The sequence below is a fragment of the Neoarius graeffei genome, chromosome 11 (genome assembly GCF_027579695.1).
Source record: "Neoarius graeffei isolate fNeoGra1 chromosome 11, fNeoGra1.pri, whole genome shotgun sequence".
Classification (NCBI taxonomy): Eukaryota; Metazoa; Chordata; class Actinopteri; order Siluriformes; family Ariidae; genus Neoarius; species Neoarius graeffei.
The window spans coordinates 59,759,739-59,778,427 of record NC_083579.1 but is presented as its reverse complement, the minus strand read 5'-3'; the positions used below and the strand labels follow the sequence as shown (position 1 = coordinate 59,778,427).

The following is an 18,689-nucleotide window of genomic DNA, read 5'->3' as shown; positions in this document are numbered from 1 at the left end:
AACCCAGACCTTCTTGCTGTGAGGCGACAGTGCTAACCACTACACCACCGTGCCGCCCCCTATTTCTCCATATTCAGTCTATTAGCATGAAGTCACCACATACTACAGACACTGTGGAGTTCTGTAACTTGCCTCATTTTCATGCATACATCATCCATTTTAGAGACAAGTGAACCTCATATTATGAGTCCCAGTATATGGAATGATCTAGAATCTGGAGGAAATGGTAGACTGAGTAAGCGGAGTTAACCTCTCCGGTGCAAATGCAAGGCCAGGTGTAACCTGTCTAACTCCACCCAAACCCAACCACTCTATTACTGCAATCCCCAAACCTATCTGAGATTTCTATGAAATAGTGCCCTGATTTTTCAGCAAGGCCAAAACCCATCTACAGGGCAATTTCAGAAGTATGTTGCAAACGCTGGCCTAATCCCTCTGAGGCAGAGATGGGTCCCCTCTCTATCCTTAAGGATTTCTCTCTCCCCTGCCGCTTCTCCCATCCCTCTCTTCATCTCGCAGGGATTAGCCGCCGGCAGCAAGCAGAGGCCTGCCGCATCCCTCCGGCCTGCTGGAATATGAAAAGCTGGATAAGTGTTGGGAGAAATAAATCTTATTCTCACTTCCCTCCTATGCTTGAAGTGAATGCTCAGAATAAGATGTGCTTCGTTATGTCCTCTGCACCTGATACGCTTATTGAATTTCTCCTGATATTGATAGAGTGCTGATGTTAAAGTAAAAGAGGAAATGAAATCGCCTCTCTAGATGATTTTAGGCCATTCTGAATGTTCTTGAAATCATATTCTGTGGATTTACCACCTCACTCGGCAAGCTATTATGTAGTTTACTGTCCTTATACTGACTGTCTATCGAAGTTCAGCGATTCAGAATCGACTGACTGATTCATGGTGGTAAATTTGAGAGCCTAACTTGGTTAATGTGTCTGCTCGTATGCCTCATTTCCCTCAGCCTGTGGCTATTTTTGGGGGGCTAGCAGCAGGATAGGCCTTTGCGTCAGAACAGAGGTGCATTCTGATTTAAATACGTTTCCCCCAAAAAACATCTGTTGCCCGAGAGCCATAACTCAGGTTGACACTAAAGAGGAGCTGTGTGTTTTGTCTGGCCAGCAGCGGTATTATTTCAGTCTGCAGAGGAAAGGGCCGGGAGTGGGCTCAGTGGCTGAAAGGCTTGTTTGCATGGACACTGGGCTTTGTGGCAGCTGGATGTTGAAACATTGGGACTTGTCAGGCAGCAAGGATGGTTTACATTCCTAGTAAGTGTCCTTCGGTCTTGGTATGTGCACATGGAGAAGAGCACATATGGACTGGTCTAAAACAACCCGGCTTACAATAATACTCCGCAAGGGGCTGTCGCATCAGTGTTTACACTGTCGGTTGCTCAGTCCGTCTGTCAGTGCTGCCTTCAGTCTTATTGCTGTGTAAGAAAAGAGTGAATGGAGCAGAACGTATTGGGGTTAGAATTTCACAGGTATTATACACTGCTGATCATTATGTAGCTTCACTTGTTTTTCCCTAATATATGAACGGTATAGCTAAATGTTTTACCGCATACGTCCACACCTTAAACTGTGTGTATTTTCTCATAAGTTCTATTGTATATTATTTTGAAATATACCACAAATGAATGTTTCTCTAAGGGTTACATACAGAGACTGTAATATCAGTGGTGTGTGCTTTACAGTAAATGTAATAACAACTAAGTCTGAGGGCTAGTATCCTGCTGAGATTTCACCGTTCATTGAACAGCTTTAGTTCCACTGTTTCACTGCAACATGCTCTTACTGAGTCTGCAAGGCACATTGTAAATATTAGTTCAGCTCTGTATGTTAAATAATAATAGCGTATAATTTGTGTACAGGGTGCAAAGTTTATTTATTTTACTCAAAATACAAACGGTGGGTAAATAAAAAAGGCCAGATGTGGTATAAACATGAACAATGCATTGAGTTTTCTTTGTCATGCATGCATGCATGCATGGGTAGGTGATCAGTCCAAAAAGAAGCTACAGTTTGAATAAGAAAAATAATGAAGAGAGATACTGGGATGCAGATTCGTCATCAGAGAAGGAGAATTCCAGAAGAGCTGCTTGTATTCTCCCTCTCTGCAATTGTTCTCATTACCAGGTTCAGTTATGCTGTGATGTATTCCGCGTGCTTCCTGTCTCATTGTTTGTTTTGAATCCGCCTGTCTGTAGTGCAAGCGTCTGGAGCAAGAGCTGCTTCATACTCAAGAGCTGAGCCAGACCAACAGTACCCATCACCTGAACATGGCAAACAATCAGGAATGTGAGCGCAAGGTAAAAACCATAAGTATACACACCTAATGACACCTTCTGCACTACATATTGTTAAAAATGGACCCCAACCCAGATTAACCCCCATACACTCATTGACCGCGCTCAATCATCAGCCCATTAACTAATCAGGCCTATCATTTATTAACTCGTATTGATTTAGAGCTGGACTGGCAGTGATTAGTGGGAGCATAGCGGTCGAGTTACCCACGGTTTTAAGGTGACCAGAGCGCTCAGCGAGCTGCAATGCCTCGCTACATGTCTGTCGGGGAGGAGCAGGGCAAACACAACCCTGTTTGATTTGCTGTATTTATCTGATACAGCCGGAGCTCTTGAGTTAAATGCAGAGTGCTGTAAAAGGGCCGTCATTAGATAGAGCTGAGTAAACACACTCGGAGAGTGAGAGGACAGTTCACCAGGGGAGCAGTGTCAGGGCCATGACCCGGGCCACTGCCCCATGCACATCAATTTCACTTTAACTCCCCAACACTCACTGGTACGATGTACATGAGCCACATTCTTCTGAAGTATAACGTATTAAACCACTATGTATATAAGAGATATTCTTCATCTTTCAGCAAGCTTCATGGTACAATATGTGGTTTTGCAATTTTGAGCAAAATACCTCTTCAGTGTATGGATATAATTTATTAATTGATTCACACATGCATACAGTCATGTTTTTAATGGTGTAGTTGTACTGGTTTTATAATGTACCATATAAATGATTTACTGTGTAGTCTTTACATGTATACAAATCATCCTGTGTTTGCACATAAATATTTGTAGTTGAATTTGTAGATTATGTTGTTTGGTAAAGAGACAATCATCTGAATTGAATCAGTGTAATCCATTGGCCTGACAGTGTAATAGTATTAGTCGATTAAAAACACTCCATTTATTATAAATTGTAACTAAAAACTTTTGGGCATAGTTGTGACATGGTCTTGGTTACAGTTACTAAACATGTATGAAAAAAAATATCTCATGAAAGTCCAGTTTGAGTCTTTGGTCAAAGCTTTCCAAGGACTTTTCGACATGTTCTGATTTTATAATTAAGGTGGTTAGAAGAATGGCTTATTAGGAAATATATTAAATTTTGTTATTAATGTAGCACTTGGTTTTTCTTTAAATCCCCTTAATTACAGATTGACTCTTGGGATTACAGAGGGGGGGTGTTGGGGGTGTTTAATTTAAAATGAAATGGGAACAGCTGTCGAAAAATTACTCAACAGTGCTAGGAACATATCCACAAAACAATTTAAAAATGAGCAGGACTTCTACTTATCAACTGACATTTTACATTTAAAGAGCGCGCACGAGAGAGAATATAGCATAGAAAATGTTGTACAAAACCCCTATTCAAAAATCTTTATCAAATTTGGAGCACATAAGCTTTTAGAGATCTATTCAGGATGGATATTAAGAGGTAAGTTTTAAACTGTCACTCATTAACACTGTTAGCTGTAATTAGTTTTGAAATTATGGAACAAGAAAGTTGACAGATGGCAGGATATGAGATATTTTGCAAAGCAAGCAGGTTACTTGCCATGAAATCATTACTGAGTTTCAGTTGGAGAAAACCTGAGGCTATTCACGGTCTTATCTCTTATTACATCTGTGCTTTACCTTTGCAAAAACCTGTTCAGCAGCCATTAGTAAGACCTTTAACGAATGGATATGAGGGGTGTGTGTGTGTGTGTGTGTGTGTGTGTGTGTGTGCACGAGGCTTTAGGGAGCTCTAAATGCCTAGGGTGGAGTGCCGTGGGGGTTGAGAATGGGCTTGAAGTGGCTGTGGAGGTCAGTAGAAGCGGGCTGTTGTTGAGGGCTTTGCCCTTGCCCTGAACCACCTGTGTTTGCTCTGCAGCTTTTCTTTCAGAGCACTGATGGCCACACAGTGATCACACAAGCCTGCCCCGGTTCCCAAGCCTCCAACACACTAAACCGTTATTGCTGCTTCCTCTAACCCCTCAGAGATCAACCACCCCATCTAAACGGGATTCTTTTACATAGCTTTATTTTGATTATATTGGACAAAATGAACATTAAACACTATTGTCCTTGATTTAATAAGACCTTTTTTATATTGTGAAATTTTAGCAGGTGCATCAGGCAAATGTTTTGATTCTCTTTATGATAAAGGACACTTGTGCATATGAGACACTCTTTAACAGGCCAGGGTTCTTCAGTATATTCTTCAGAGGTGAGTGTTACTCCTGATATCCTTCCTGGTCTTTGACCACCACTTTGCTCAGTAACTAGTACTTGGACATTAAAGTGCATGTCACGGGTAAATTCAGGGGCAAGATGAATGTAATTCTCCTATTTTATATTAAACTTTGGTCAAATATCTGCCACAGATTGCATTTTGTGCAATTTTTTTACCTTGCGCAATACCAGAAAAATTCAGTTGAAATCAAGCCATTTGAGGTGAATTCGTCTGCCTCTGAAAAAACTTGGCATTTGGATTTCCTGGCAAACGTTGATTTTCGTGATGTCACGTGCGGGCCGCCTCCCTCTGAATCCTATGTCAGCGCTGGTTTGTTTGAGAGAACGACCGACCTGGTGGTTTTCTGCAAATTTCTTCAACGTTATCGCGTAATTATTAAAATGGTTAACAGCTGTATCGTAGGAGGGTGTAGCAACACCAGTCTTAATGGGATTAGTACTCATCGTTTTCCAAAAAAACGGACAATGAGAGAGAAATGGGAGCGCTTCATGCGAGGCACCCGGAAAAATTGGCTACATGCTACAGACTACAGCATTATTTGCGGTGCTCACTTCATAAAGCCCGACGACTTTGAGAACTATTTGCAGTGGGAAATGGGCTTCACGAGGCAACTTGATCTGAAAAAAGACACAGTTTCATCTGTCAGAATGCCCAAAGCGACACCGTCTCCATCTGTGTTGGTGTCACCAAAGGAGCCAGCCGTGTTCGTCTCCCCTGACAGAAGGCGAAGTGCCGCATCCACTGAGGCCCTCAAAGCCGAGGACCAAGCAGAGCCGAGAAAAAGACCAAGAAAATTGACAATTCACAAGTTGACTGTTGCCAGGGTAAGAAATAATTCTGATATCTCATTCTTCATCCAAAGGTGAAGTAACATTGCGCTCAGGTGAAAATTCCATATTTCAATGCAAAATCGCTAGCTGCTAAACTTGGTCTACACAGGCTGTGCACTGAAACTGTGCAAAGCTCGCGCAGCCTGCTGGCGGTTCCACAGGTGACGTCACGAATCTGGCTCCAGACTCCCTTGGGATTTTTCCAGAAGCGTTTTATTTTATTTTTTTCTGCTGTAGACAGATGGCCTTGTGCAAAATTACCCTTCTGGATGAGTGTGCAAAGGGACATACTTTCATATATATAAAAAAAACCCGAAATTGGTCCAGGATATACACTTTAAGCCAGTCATACTGTGTGCCAGCTCTTCTGTATGCTGTACTGTTTCTTTGGATTCTGGCTCTAACAAATGAGAATGGAGACTTGATTAAGAGGGAATTCTCTTTATCAGCTCATTCTGACCAGAGAGTAATGTGGATTTTAGAGTAAATGTAGAGCGAATTGTATCAAATTATAATGCAGAAATCTAATATAAAATAAATGTCATCCCTATATTAGAGAAGATAATTGATTAGTAAATAAGCAATGAAACTGGTTTGCTCTCAGAGTGCAGCACCGGTGATGGTGTGTGTCACTGCTGACTCTCCCTACTGGGGCCGAAAGGCCATGCTCTGCCCAGCACTGTCCTCCCCAGCAGCCTCTCCTAAAGGTCAAGGCAGCCACTCTCCTTTACACGGCGTAATCTCTCCAGGTTAAAACGCCACTCTGTGGACCTCATTTGGATAATATTATAATGAATGCTGATAAAATACATATGATTAAAAGAATCTAGCTTTGAAGTCGAGCTCTGCTCCCTGTTGGAGAAAAGTACATATTGACTTTAGAGGTTAGCGTCTTTTTGATGTTCTCTTTGACTTGTGAGACCTGCACTCCAGTAATTAGAATGATTGGGCTGCAGTGGCAGAAGCTGCAAGCACTTAGGACAAAGGTGTTTATAGCGCTCACCATACAGCAGTCATTCCCCACAACACATACCAGTGTTGTCTTTCTCTGTGAAGAATCTTTTTTTTTTAATAAAAGGAATCGCTGAATTGTGAAGAGAGGGTGTTTTCCAGAAAAAAAATGTAGGTAAGACTAAAGACTTAAATTACATGCAGTGTTTTAGGTTATAGAACAGTGTATATTTGTGACATCATTGACAGTCTACAATGAAATTGGTTTTTTTTTTAAAATATTTTTTTAAATTCTGAAATAAAATGCTTTGGCGAAATACAGCTCATGCTACATCTTTCAAACTGGGACAGCTCTTGCAATCATTTGAATGCTGAAATCCTACTGGGAAAGACTGTACACAATAGGATTGCAGGTTAAGCCCAATGTGCTATCACTCTAAATGTATAGAGTAATATAGTCCTCCTTTAGTCTAAAGATAAGGCACAGAAAATCCCATTCACCTATTTTATAACACGGGACGTTTATCTCTCAACTTTTTAACTCTCACCATAACAATAAAACACATTTATAACGCTGTTATCCAACACCATAGACCTAGTGAGTGTGACCCAGGGCCTTTTTTTTTTTTTTAAAATTCTTGACCCCTTCACTGGAGTTTGCTCCGTAGCTTCTCTTTCCCTCCCCTCCCCCTCTTCCTCTCATCAGAGAGATAGTCCATCGCAGGCATTTACAGTAGGGTTGTGTTTGTTTAGACAACCTCCATTGTCTGTGCCTGTGCTTCCAGCTGTTGGGAGGGTGAGGCCAACAATGGATCTGTTTCAACGGCTGGTCATTAGCAGGCGCTTTAGTGCTGGTCAGGTTTAAGCAGAGGACAGTGTTTACCCAGCCTCCCCTGCAGCCTGTGTCACCCAACATGCTGTCTCTGAGTAGGTGCTGAATGGGGAGACAATAGAGTGTATTAGATCCCCCTTGGAGCGAGTTCCTCACCGTGTGAGTGAGAGGGAGAGTGAGTTACATGAGGAAAGAGTTTGGCAGCAGAGGTAACGCAGCTGAGTTCTCAACGAGCAGTTAAAATTGGCAGTTGAGATAAGAGAGGTGCATGTGTGTAATCAAATTACAGTCCATAAAGTGGCATTATCAACACTGTGATGGCTCCAAAATGAAATTCGTTCAGAACTGCACAGTGTGCATCAGTAATATTCAATTATGCTTTGAACTGGTGTTAATAATAAGACTTGTCACGTTTGTCATTATATAACAAGCTAACTAATTAATAGCTCAAGTCATTGCTTTGATATTCCTGTGCATTGCTCTGTGTGTAGATTCAGGCAGAGTTGGAGGCTGTACAGAAAGAGCGGGATATGGCTGTGGAACTTGGGCACAAACTGGAGGAGGAGCTCCAGGCCCTGCGCAGGTACCTCAGGTGGGTCATCCATCCTCTCTCTCGTGTGCGCGCGCGCACACCACAGCAAACACTCAGCTCCAAACATGCTTACTTCACTTCATGCCCAAGTTTGCATAAGTGATTTAGCAGACCTCAGCTAATTCCACAAAGAAAATCATATGATAAGAGCCTGGCTTAACCAAAGAACTTTGCAATGCCATTTTTTTTTTTGGTGAAAGGAAACACGTACACTACAGATTAAAAAAATCACACCAACAGTATTTAATCCTTTTTTAAAATATAAATATACAAATCCCAAACAGTCATCCCAGTGGAAATAGTTACATCAGTGACTTCCCTTTGTCTATTACACTTTATTCTTGCTCTTTCTCTTATTTTGAGTTTTTATTTGCTCGATCTCTGTTTCTGCAGGCTCTCTTGCTCTATTATCTCTCTTCTTTTTTTTTTACTCCGTTGTTCACACGCTTCTGAAAGTTAGCCCGTACAGTGCGCTCCATTTTAACTTCTTAATAAAGAGCTCTATATGCCAACTCCCATCATCGCATTGGTCTTATTGAAGCAGGCATGAAACATTTATTGAGCCAGCTCAGCAGTACAGTCTAAAAACGGATAATAAATACCAAATCTATCTTTCGTATGCACTGTGTGCCTTGGTGTGGAAGCAGAAAAAAAAAAATCTGAAAATATGTGAGGTGAATCATTGCCATGGAAATTCACTGCTTGAATGAGTGAAGTGCATTTGAAATTGTCTCTTTTTTTTTTTTGGTTTATTTTAATGTTAGTTTTTTCCTTCTTCAGTGCAATGCTTTTTCCATGTACTCTTGTGGACTGTCTGTAGATTTAAAGGGCAGGAATTGTTATTTTTATTACTACTTTACGCTGACATTGAAACCTTGTAAGATATTGACCAGAACCATTGCACTCGTGCCTTGACTCAGATTGTTTTGGCCCCTTGTACAATGCATCCAGTACTTATTTGAGACTTTTCTGCTAAAGTTAATCTCCGGCAGAATCAAGGTCTAAAACAGGTGCACTAAGACTCCCACATGTCTAGGCTTTTCAGCCAGAAGTACAGGAGTCATATACTTGTGTTTGATCTGACAGTCAGTTGAAGTTCATAAGAGGATAAACGCATTTGGCTCCTGAACTGGTCCTTCTGGTTTGGGAAGTCCTACATCCTGTTCTCATAAGACACATCCTCCTACTTCAAGGATCCTTGTTTTTTTTTTTTTTTTTAATTCAGTGTGTACATACATTTGCAAAGATCTAACTGTTCATGGCACTCTAGCAGTTCCTGCACACCGTCTGTGCTAGAGGAGGAGAAGGCTGACATTGTATTCACCCACACAATCTGTATTGTGAAAGATGGGGGTTCAGTCCTGCTCCCTATCAATGTGGCTTTGGGGTTGGACCTATAAAAGTGAGAATTCTTCAGACTCAACAAAAGCTGGAAGATATGTTTGCTCTCAGGATTGCTTGGCCAGCTCTATTGTGCCTTTTAGGATAACAGACAGTCCAAGTCAGATGAAAGGCCAAAGAATAGAGGAGGACAAGCAAGATGGAATGTCAGTGCTGTGAACCTTCGGCTTTGGCAACTTAGCTGATTTACCAAGAACTATACTGTTAAGAACAACACTGGGGTGATTTTGCACAGCCAGTTTGGTTTAGTGCTTTGTCATTGGCTGGGCTGTGCAGAAGAGAACATGCTTTATGTAAGTATAAGGTGCTTTGTTTGAGTGTTAGCCAGGAGCAGAGGGAGTCAGAGCTGGGCTGGACATGGATTAACACCCTGGTCCCCATACGGTCCATCTCCCCAGAGATCAGTCATCATTACTGAGAGCAACACCCCCTGCCTGTCAACACCTCAGCTCAGCAGATATGACTATATACGCTGTATCAGTCTAATGCCACAGCATTATATAAAGCAGAAATTATTTGGCCACATCAGATTCTGTATTAAGGTCACCAAAAGTTGATTAGACGGCTATTTAAACTTTCTTCAAAGCTCTGAATTTGAATGGAATGCTAAAGAAAGGATCTAATAATACTCATACTCATTGCCTGGTGTTCACACATCATTACACACCAACCTGCTATGCTACACTAGTTAGTTTTCATTTTGTGCATGCCTGAGACATGGAATAAAAACAGGATTTGGTCTCCGTATATGTCTGGATTTGTTTTCTGCCACTCTGTGCTACAAAATATATTTTGTGGATTTTCTAGAATGCCTCTCAGCATGTGAGCTCCACTGAGGAGAAAAATATCAGGACGCTAATTCAAAACTCACAGCAGTACCCCTGCATTTTCCTGCCCAAAATGCTATGCCGCTATATTCTATTGGAAGCTGAACACTGCTAGTGGTGGTGAGTGTTGAAGTTGTGCGTATGAGGAACCATCATAGCTTTTATCCAAGAGCTGTTGGAGTGATGTATGGCTGATGAGAAGGGATTGAAGATGAGGTGTGGTTGCATGTTTTCTCTTCAGTGAAGGTTGCTGTGATTACCTGCACTTAAAGGTGGTTCATTTCCTCTCGCTTTCTCTGCATGTACTGGCTTCTCTATGTTTAAAAAGTTTGCCGCAGGTACATCTCCATTGAAAGGCTATTTTACATATTCTCTTTGATACCATGTTGTGCTGAAGTTAATATTTAACTCCTTTCCACAGTCAGAGAGGCAGGTTCATTGGATCCGGCCCTTTGATTAGTTATCTTATGATTCTGGTTAATGTTTTACATATTGCTAGACCTGATGTCTGCTGGCCCAAATAGAAACTAGAGCACCACACAAGCCATTAAACCTTAGGCAGGTATAGACAGGCACACAATAACATATATTAAAGATAACAGCAAAACAGGAGCTGTATAAACTGGCCTGCTGATTGCTAGATTACTTCTGAGGAACTGAAACATGTGGTGTACTATTTCAAACTAATTTTTAGTTTAATATGCAAGAACGTTTGCAGTTCAGGGTATCATATGTAGAGCTTTTCTGTAACCTGAACATTTCCTTTAGCGATTTGATAAACAAGCATCATTTTGAAGATGAATATAAAACTGGTAGAAGCTCACAGCTGTGTGTGTGTGTGTGTGTGTGTGTGGAGTCAGTCTGCTATGTATCTTCACTGGTCCTCAGTGAACAGTCTCTGTTTGTGCTGCTCACTTGTACTGTTAGCAGGTTTCCCCGCACTAAACCAAACAGGCTTGGGACCATTTAAGGATTATTTATTTAATTGCATTTAATGGCTTCTCATAAAACACTTGGAAAAGGGGCTGGGGTTGAGAGGAGCCTGAGTCGAGTATACATGTTTGTGGGTGAGAGTCGGGGGGAGGATAAGATAAGATAATCCATCATAGGCATTGCTTCTCTGCCCTTGTTTGTCACTGTCATTGGACCTTCGTACCCAATATGTTTGCATTTAATTAAACAAAGCACACAACTTTACATCACTTCCTTGGCTATCAATATCACATCAGAATTGATTGCTTCTTGCTTTCAAAAAAAAGGAAAGGAGAAGCATGACATGGAAACCTCTCTGAAACTAATTAGAAGGACAAGAGGACAGAATGAGTAATATGACATTACGGCAAAAACACACATGACACAGACCAGTGGCAATCAATCTGGCTTCATTCTATCAGGAAAACCACAGCATCCCTCCTCTGTAGGAGAAGCAGAAAAGAGAGGTTTAGGCCACATTGTTGTCTAAAGGAGTCCCATTATTCGGTGTATTATGTGATGAGGGTTTTCTGTTTGAATTGGATCTTCCACCTGCCCAGGTTATTAATGACCCATACTGCATAATAAAAGACCTTTTAAAACCTCTAACTGACAGGGATACCAAGTGCTATTTATATGCTTGACTTGAAAGCAACAAGCTATTCCTGTTATTTTATACATGATCTCTCTGACATTACCATTTGTATTTTGGTTCTTTATTTTGACCATGGATCTAAGGGATGATTAATGTCTTTTAATGTAACTAGTCCAAGGGTTTTTAGCTGTTTTATGGACTTTTTTTTTTTTTTGTCCAAGCACAAAGTTTGTTGGGATGTTTTTCCTGAGAGAGCCTCATTTGAAATGAGACCCATGTCATCTGGGCTGATTCTCACTCTCGAGATCTCTTAACCCTGTGATTTTTCTGTTTCTCATATCTTGTTGAAAAACGTCCATCACCGACGTGAACCTCACTGTGTGAGCGCTGCAGCACAGTGATGCGAATGAAACTATAATGTATTCCACTGCCATTCTGCTGCATTATTAACCCCAGATATTGTTCCATGTACCAACCTTCTGTTTCAATATTAGATATGTCAGTTGGCTCACAATATTGATACAGAGTTACCATTTCTCACCTGCAGATAAACTGTGAGCATGCTCTTACTGTATGGGTCAAGTTGTGTGTTTGTGTAAGGAACTTTGGTGTGGTATTGGCCATTGGCATATGTGGTGCTGTGAAGGCAGCAAGAGGCGAATATTTAGCCACATGGTTAAAGAAATATAACAGTGCTTATGCGCTGATATTTTTTGGAAATATTGTGCATCACTCTATTGGTAGAATTAGTTGGACAATCCATGTGGACTCCAATTTATCTGTTTGTTTACTGTACTAGTGCATCTCAAAAAATTAGAATACCATGAAAAAGTTCCTTTTTTTCATAATTTAATTCAAAAAGGTAAACTTTCATGTATTCTATATTCATTACATGTAAAGTGAAATATTTAAAGCTTTTTTTGTTTTAATTTTGATGTTTATGGCTTATAGCTCATGAAAATCAGAAATCCAGTATCTCAAATTATTAGAATATTCCCTAAGATCAGTCAAAAAAAGGATTTACAATACAGAAATGTCCAACTTCTAAAAAGTATATTCATTTATACACTCAATACTTGGTTGGGGCTCCTTTACCATGAATTACTGTATCAGTGCAGTGTGGCATGGAGGTGATCAGTCTGTGGCACTGCTGAGGTGTTATTGAAGCCCAGGTTGCTTTGATAGTGGCCTTTAGCATATCTGTATTTTTGGGTCGGGTGTTTCTCATCTTCCTCTTGACAATACACCATAGATTCTCTATGGGGTTCAGGTCGGGCAAGTTGGCTGGCCAATCAAACACAGTAATATCATGGTCAGCAAACCATTTGGTAGTAGTTTTGGCACTGTGGGTAGGTGCCAAGTCCTGCTGGAAAAGGAAATCAGCATCTCCAAAAAGCTCATCAGCAGATGGAAGCATGAAGTGCTCTAAAATCTCCTTGTAGATGGCTGTGTTGACTTTGGACTTGATAAAATACAGTGGATCAACACCAGCAGATGACATGGCACCCCAAATCATCATAGACTGTGGAAACTTCACACTGGGCTTCAAACACCTTGGATTCTGTGCCTCTCCACTCTTCCTCCAGACTCTAGAACCGTTATTTCCAAATTAAATGCAAAATGTACTTTCATCTGAAAAGAGGACTTTGGACCACTGAGCAACAGTCCATTTCTTTCTCTCCTTAGCCCAGATAAGACACTTCTGACATTGTCTCTGGCTCAGGAGTAGCTTGATATTAGGAATGCGAAAGTTGTATCCCCTTTCTTGAAGATGTCTGTTCGTGATGGGTCTTGATACACTGACACCAGCCTCAGTCCATTCCTTGTGAAGCTCTCCCAAGTTCTTGAATCAACTTTTCTTGACAATCCTCTCAAGACTGCGGCCATCCCTGTTGCTTGTGCACCTTTTCCAGCCACCCTTTTCAGCAATGACCTTTTGTGGCTTACCCTCCTTGTGGAGGGCATCAGTGATCATCTTCTGGACAACAGTCAAGTCAGCAGTCTTCCCCATGATTGTGGTTGTGTGTACTGAACTGGACTGAGAGATGCCCTGTGTTCATACTGTTTTACTCAAACTCGAAATGAAATTCTAATATTTTGAGATGGGTTTTTATGTTTTCGTACTGTATGCCATACTGATTAAAATCGAAAAATGCTTGAAACATTTGTTTGTGTAATGAGTCTATAATATATAACATTTTCACTTTCTTAAATAACTGATGGAAAATATTGAACTTTTTCACAATATTCTAATTTTTTGAGATGCACTAGTATATATCCATCTCCATCACTCTGCCTGTATATCTGTCCATCTGGCTGGCTGTAGCTACTGTATGTCCATCACTGGTACAACAGATTCCAGTGTTTGATGATGAGCTTAGCCCTTTCTAGTTACTTTTTCTCTGATTATCAACTTCATAATTGTGTGACTTATAGATGTACAAAGAGAGTTGTGAAGCAATCCTTGTCACTCTTACACATTTAAAGCTTGATTTTTGTCTCAGTGCACAGCAGAGCCAAACAGAGGAGTCTAGTAGGAAGGAGACTCCATGCTTGTCCTCCGCCACCTGTATTAAGGATTGCAGCACAGCCCAGGGACAGAATCTGCTGAGCCATGTGCAGCAGCTCACCTCCGAGCTACAGAACGCTCAGACTCAACTCCGAATGACACGGGAGTCTGAAAGAGAGGCTACTGAAAAAGTGCATAAGTAAGTACAATCAGAAGAACCAACCATTAAATTTTGACTTTTTTGTAATGAGCTGACCAGCGAGAGCTTTAAGCTCAGAATAAGTTTTGTTATGTGCAGTATAACGTTGTCTTTGTGTTAAGGTGTTTGAAACTGAAATTGCTTAAGTAAACAGATTACAGCTTCCATGGGATTTTGATAAGTTGAACACAAAAGCAGAAAATTGCTTTACAATAATGGTCAGTCCTGAAGTCTTTTATTCCTCCGTTGCCACAGAAATTTGCCAGTTGTTGCAAATTTTAATTTTATTAAAGAATGATAAAGTATTATAACTTGTATTTAATGTTGATGAACATTCACAAGATGGTTCCTGTTATCACTTACATTATAGGAGCTATAAAGCCATTCCCTTACCAGCCACTCTCTTCCTGCCTCTTAAATTAAATAAGACAAAAAACACAGCTTGTCATATTGGCAAGAAACTGGAAACTGCAACATTTTGTCTCTCCTGAAGACTTTTCTGAGACTGAAAACATACTTACCGTTACAAAGCACCTGAGAGTCCTTCCATAAATGTTAAATAAACGTCTCTTTGCAGACAGCTTCAACATATCAGCTATGATGGTTTGCTTTGTCAAATAACACATTTTTAAAAAATTAATTTGTTAGCCTTAGATTATTGTGAAGCAACCATTATACAAGTCCCTTACTATAGAAATGATAATGTCTTACAAGAAGTGCATTAATATAAATCTAGGATTTGAACTACTGTCAGGGGTGCTGTTATTTTTAAAATAAATAAATAAAAATTTGATCAACACTTCCTAACTAATCAGAATAGACATGTGGTAGAAGGTATCAGGTTAACAAATCAGTATATTGTTACTACAGTATTTCTGTTCATTCTTATAAAGTCACTTTTATTTGACAGAGTTTTAGTAGTCTTTCTCTTGTTAATTGAGGTTATAGATGTAAATATTTGGGAAATTCATAAATTCACATTGCAAAACTCATGTTACAATTCACTGTAATGCCTTGCACTGCTGCTTTTGTTTCTGCATTGACTATAGCCAGCTTCTGTGAGGTGTGTTTTCTCTCTCTCTCTCTCTCTCTCTCTCTCTCTCTCTCTCTCACACTCACTCACTCACACACACACACACACACACACACACACACACACACACACACACACACACAGGGGCTCCCCACGAAAAGCAAACATGGCTTGGCCTGCTGATCTATTTACACGATGAATTAACGAACTGGGGGGTGGGGATACAAAGCTAAGGGGTGCTCAAAACCCTGAGAGAACCCCCATCACCCAGCATCAGCATGAGAAGCCTGAAAAAGAGGGAACTTCAGCGTTGTGTTTAAACAGGGGGCCTATGAAATGGCCCTTTTTCTCTGTGGCAACATCACACACACACTGCTCACTAATGTGAGACTTTAGACCCCTGACGTACTCAACCATGCCCACCCTTAATGTGTGTGTTTTTTGTTTTTTTTTTAAACTCAAGCGCTTATGTTAATTTTTCAGTACTTAAATTAGATTAGATAGATACTTTATTAATCCCAGAGGGAAATTCAAGCTTGAAATTGATAAATTAGTTTTTCTAGCATGCATTGGTGGCTCATATAATGATTAGGGTGTGCACTAACAAAAATATTAATGGTTAAATGATGAAATATTGGATGCTTATCTGTCTTTAGTGACTATGCTTTTACCTGGTATTTTACTTTCGCGGTGCTGAGTCCAGTGTGGGTGCCCACGCTACTTGTCTGTTTGCATTTACACACTGATTTAGAGGCATGACCCAGCCATGTCCACAGTGCAAGGTTCAACTATGTGTGAATCACAGCTACTGTTGTAAAGGGAACATCTGTTTCACCACTCTGTTGTGCCATATTACTGGAAGTAGAAAAAAAGTGAGCGAGTTCCTCACATTCTGAGAACCATCACATTATTTATTTCCCTGAATTGTGAATCGGTGCCAGCCTCCTGGCTTAAGCCTGCTCATTGCCAGATGCTGTGTAGTGGCCACGCTCTGGATCAGACTGCCTCTTCTTTCTTTCTTTTTAACTATAGTTTTGTTGGCCATAGAAGAGGCCTGAGGCTGGGAGGGGGTATGGCTGTGAGAAAGGGGAAAGATACATATTTTACAGGCTGGATGTGAGTAGGGATGGAGACAGACAGGAGTGTGCAGGGCAGACAGTGGCTCAGGGTGGGAGATATGAACTGCTCACACCTGAACGCTAGCTGGCATGCTGATGGATATGCCACAGTCACTGGAGTCCGGGTGGCTGTAGGAAGCATCTCTGACGTGGGCCTTGTCACACATTGGTGAGAAGAATGCAAGGCTGAGGTAGCACATTATGCTGGGGGAAGGAAGCGCTGATCAGGACCAGAATGTGGCACCTGAGTGCCGGCCTTACAGCCTCCATTGATGATGGGAATGAGCTGAAAGCCTGATGACCTGCCGAATCAAACTTGACCATGAGAAACACAAAGACCCTTTTCATCGACTGGCTGGTCCACAAATGGGCTGTGGCTGGCGTGTCTCATCAGGCCTTGGGCTAGAAGACTGCTGTGTGAACATAAGCAATAACTGTGTTGTGATAATTAAGCCATAATGCTGAGAATATCAAAGACCTTGTCTCAATCCTGTGGCTCAAGGTGGAGGATAGTTTTATAATACTAACCAGTATTGCTACAATAACTAACAAGATCTATTTTTTAAATCTATTTTTGTAACCTTTTTGTTAATTTATTGAAATAGAAGCTAAATAAAAATACTCACTGCCCATTTTATTAGGAATACCTGCTCATTTACAGTGGCATGCAAAAGTTTGGGCACCCTTACTGAAAATGTCTGTTACTGTGAATAGTTAAGTGAGCAAAAGATGAACTGATCACCAAAAGGCATAAAGGTAAAGCCGACACATTTCAGCGTTTTCTGCAAGATTTGTGTATTATTTTTGTTTTGAGTTCTCAGATAACTTTTACCAAGGTTCCAGACCTTAATTAGCTTATTGAGCTGTGGCTTGTTCAAATTCTTCGTTAGGAAAGGTCAGATGATGCAGATTTCAAAGTTGTATAAATTCTCTGACTCCTCAAACTTGTCCCTAAAATCAACAGCCATGGGCTCCTCTAAGCAACTCCCTCGCATTCTGAATAATAAAATAATTGATGCTCACAAAGCAGGAGAAGGCTACAAGAACGTAACAGTGTTTTTCAGGTAGCTGTTTCCTCAGATTGTAATGTTATTAAGAAATGGCAGTTAACAGAAACAGTGGAGATCAAGGTGAGGTCTGAAAGATGAAGAAAACCTTCTGAAAGAACTACTTGTTGGATTGCTAGAAAGGCAAATAAAAACCCATGTTTGACTCCAAAAGACTGACAAAGATTTAGCAGACCCTGGAGTGGTGGTGCACTGTTCTACTATGCAGCGACACCCATAGACGTCGCCAGACCCATTTTAGGGTAGCTCCAGCCACCCTGTCTTATGGCAAAGCCACCCTATATTTTTTGCCCTTTTTTAAATTATTTATATTTTTATTTTTTTTCCCAAAAAAAAACAAAGGCAGTAAAGCACTGAACATGAGCCATGAAGAACGCAAGTTAATCCGAACAACAGTTTCTGCTTGCTTATTTATTGTTTAATGCAATATTATTAATATCGTTATGATTCCTCCTCATTGGCTCTGTGTCAAGCGTCACGTCGAGTGGTAGGCTAGTAGGACTTAAACTACGCGGGCATTCTGCAGCAGGCGCGGTGCGGGCTTCCATTGAGTTGGGTTTGCAGAGAGTCAGAATTCTATGCTTTCATTTGCAGACACACACGGTGAGATTGTAATTTGATGTCAGTGGTTTGCATTTGCTTAACTTTACCTAGGCTATATTGAGTCTTCTGTAGAATGTTTACATGATGATTTGTGAAGCACTTGCCCTCTTCAGTTTGCGCAGGAATGCATGACACCTACCATTGTTTTTTTCACATTTTTGTAGTTTAGCTGGTGAAGTTGCTTCAGCAAGCAATTAAATGATGACAGCAATTTTAAAATAGAATAGAAATGGTGGGAAGTGTGTCCCCAAGGTGTGATGCTCTTGAAATAATGAATTGATTGACAGCCTTAGTAGGTGCTCTGAAAAATGTTCGGCGCGCGCTGCGCACGCACAATACCTTTTCTCCTCTGGGTGCTAAGCTACCCCTGTCTCTCAAACCTAGTGACGTCCCTGGCGACACCTGAACAAATATGACCTTCATGGAAGAGTCATCAGAAGAAAAACGTTCCTGTGTCCTAGCCACAAAATTCAGCGTCTGAAGTTTGCGAATGAACATCTAAATAAGCCTGATGCATTTTGGAAACAAGTCCTGTGGACTGATGAAATCAAAATAGAACTTTTTGGCCACAATGTGCAAAGGTACTGTATATTTGGAGAAAAAAGGGTGCCAAATTCCAG

The 18,689-nt window shown here is 40.8% G+C and overlaps 1 protein-coding gene across 1 annotated transcript in view; it reads left to right on the top strand.

Annotated features, from left to right (window-relative positions):
• The window catches only part of mipol1 (mirror-image polydactyly 1), a 66,207-nt gene that overhangs the window by 43,682 nt on the left and 3,836 nt on the right, over window positions 1-18,689 (top strand). The window contains exons 11-13 of the mRNA XM_060934388.1: window positions 2,212-2,313; window positions 7,645-7,745; window positions 14,045-14,248. Of these exons, the coding sequence (XP_060790371.1) occupies window positions 2,212-2,313; window positions 7,645-7,745; window positions 14,045-14,248 (407 nt within the window). The remainder of the gene's footprint in view (window positions 1-2,211; window positions 2,314-7,644; window positions 7,746-14,044; window positions 14,249-18,689) is intronic.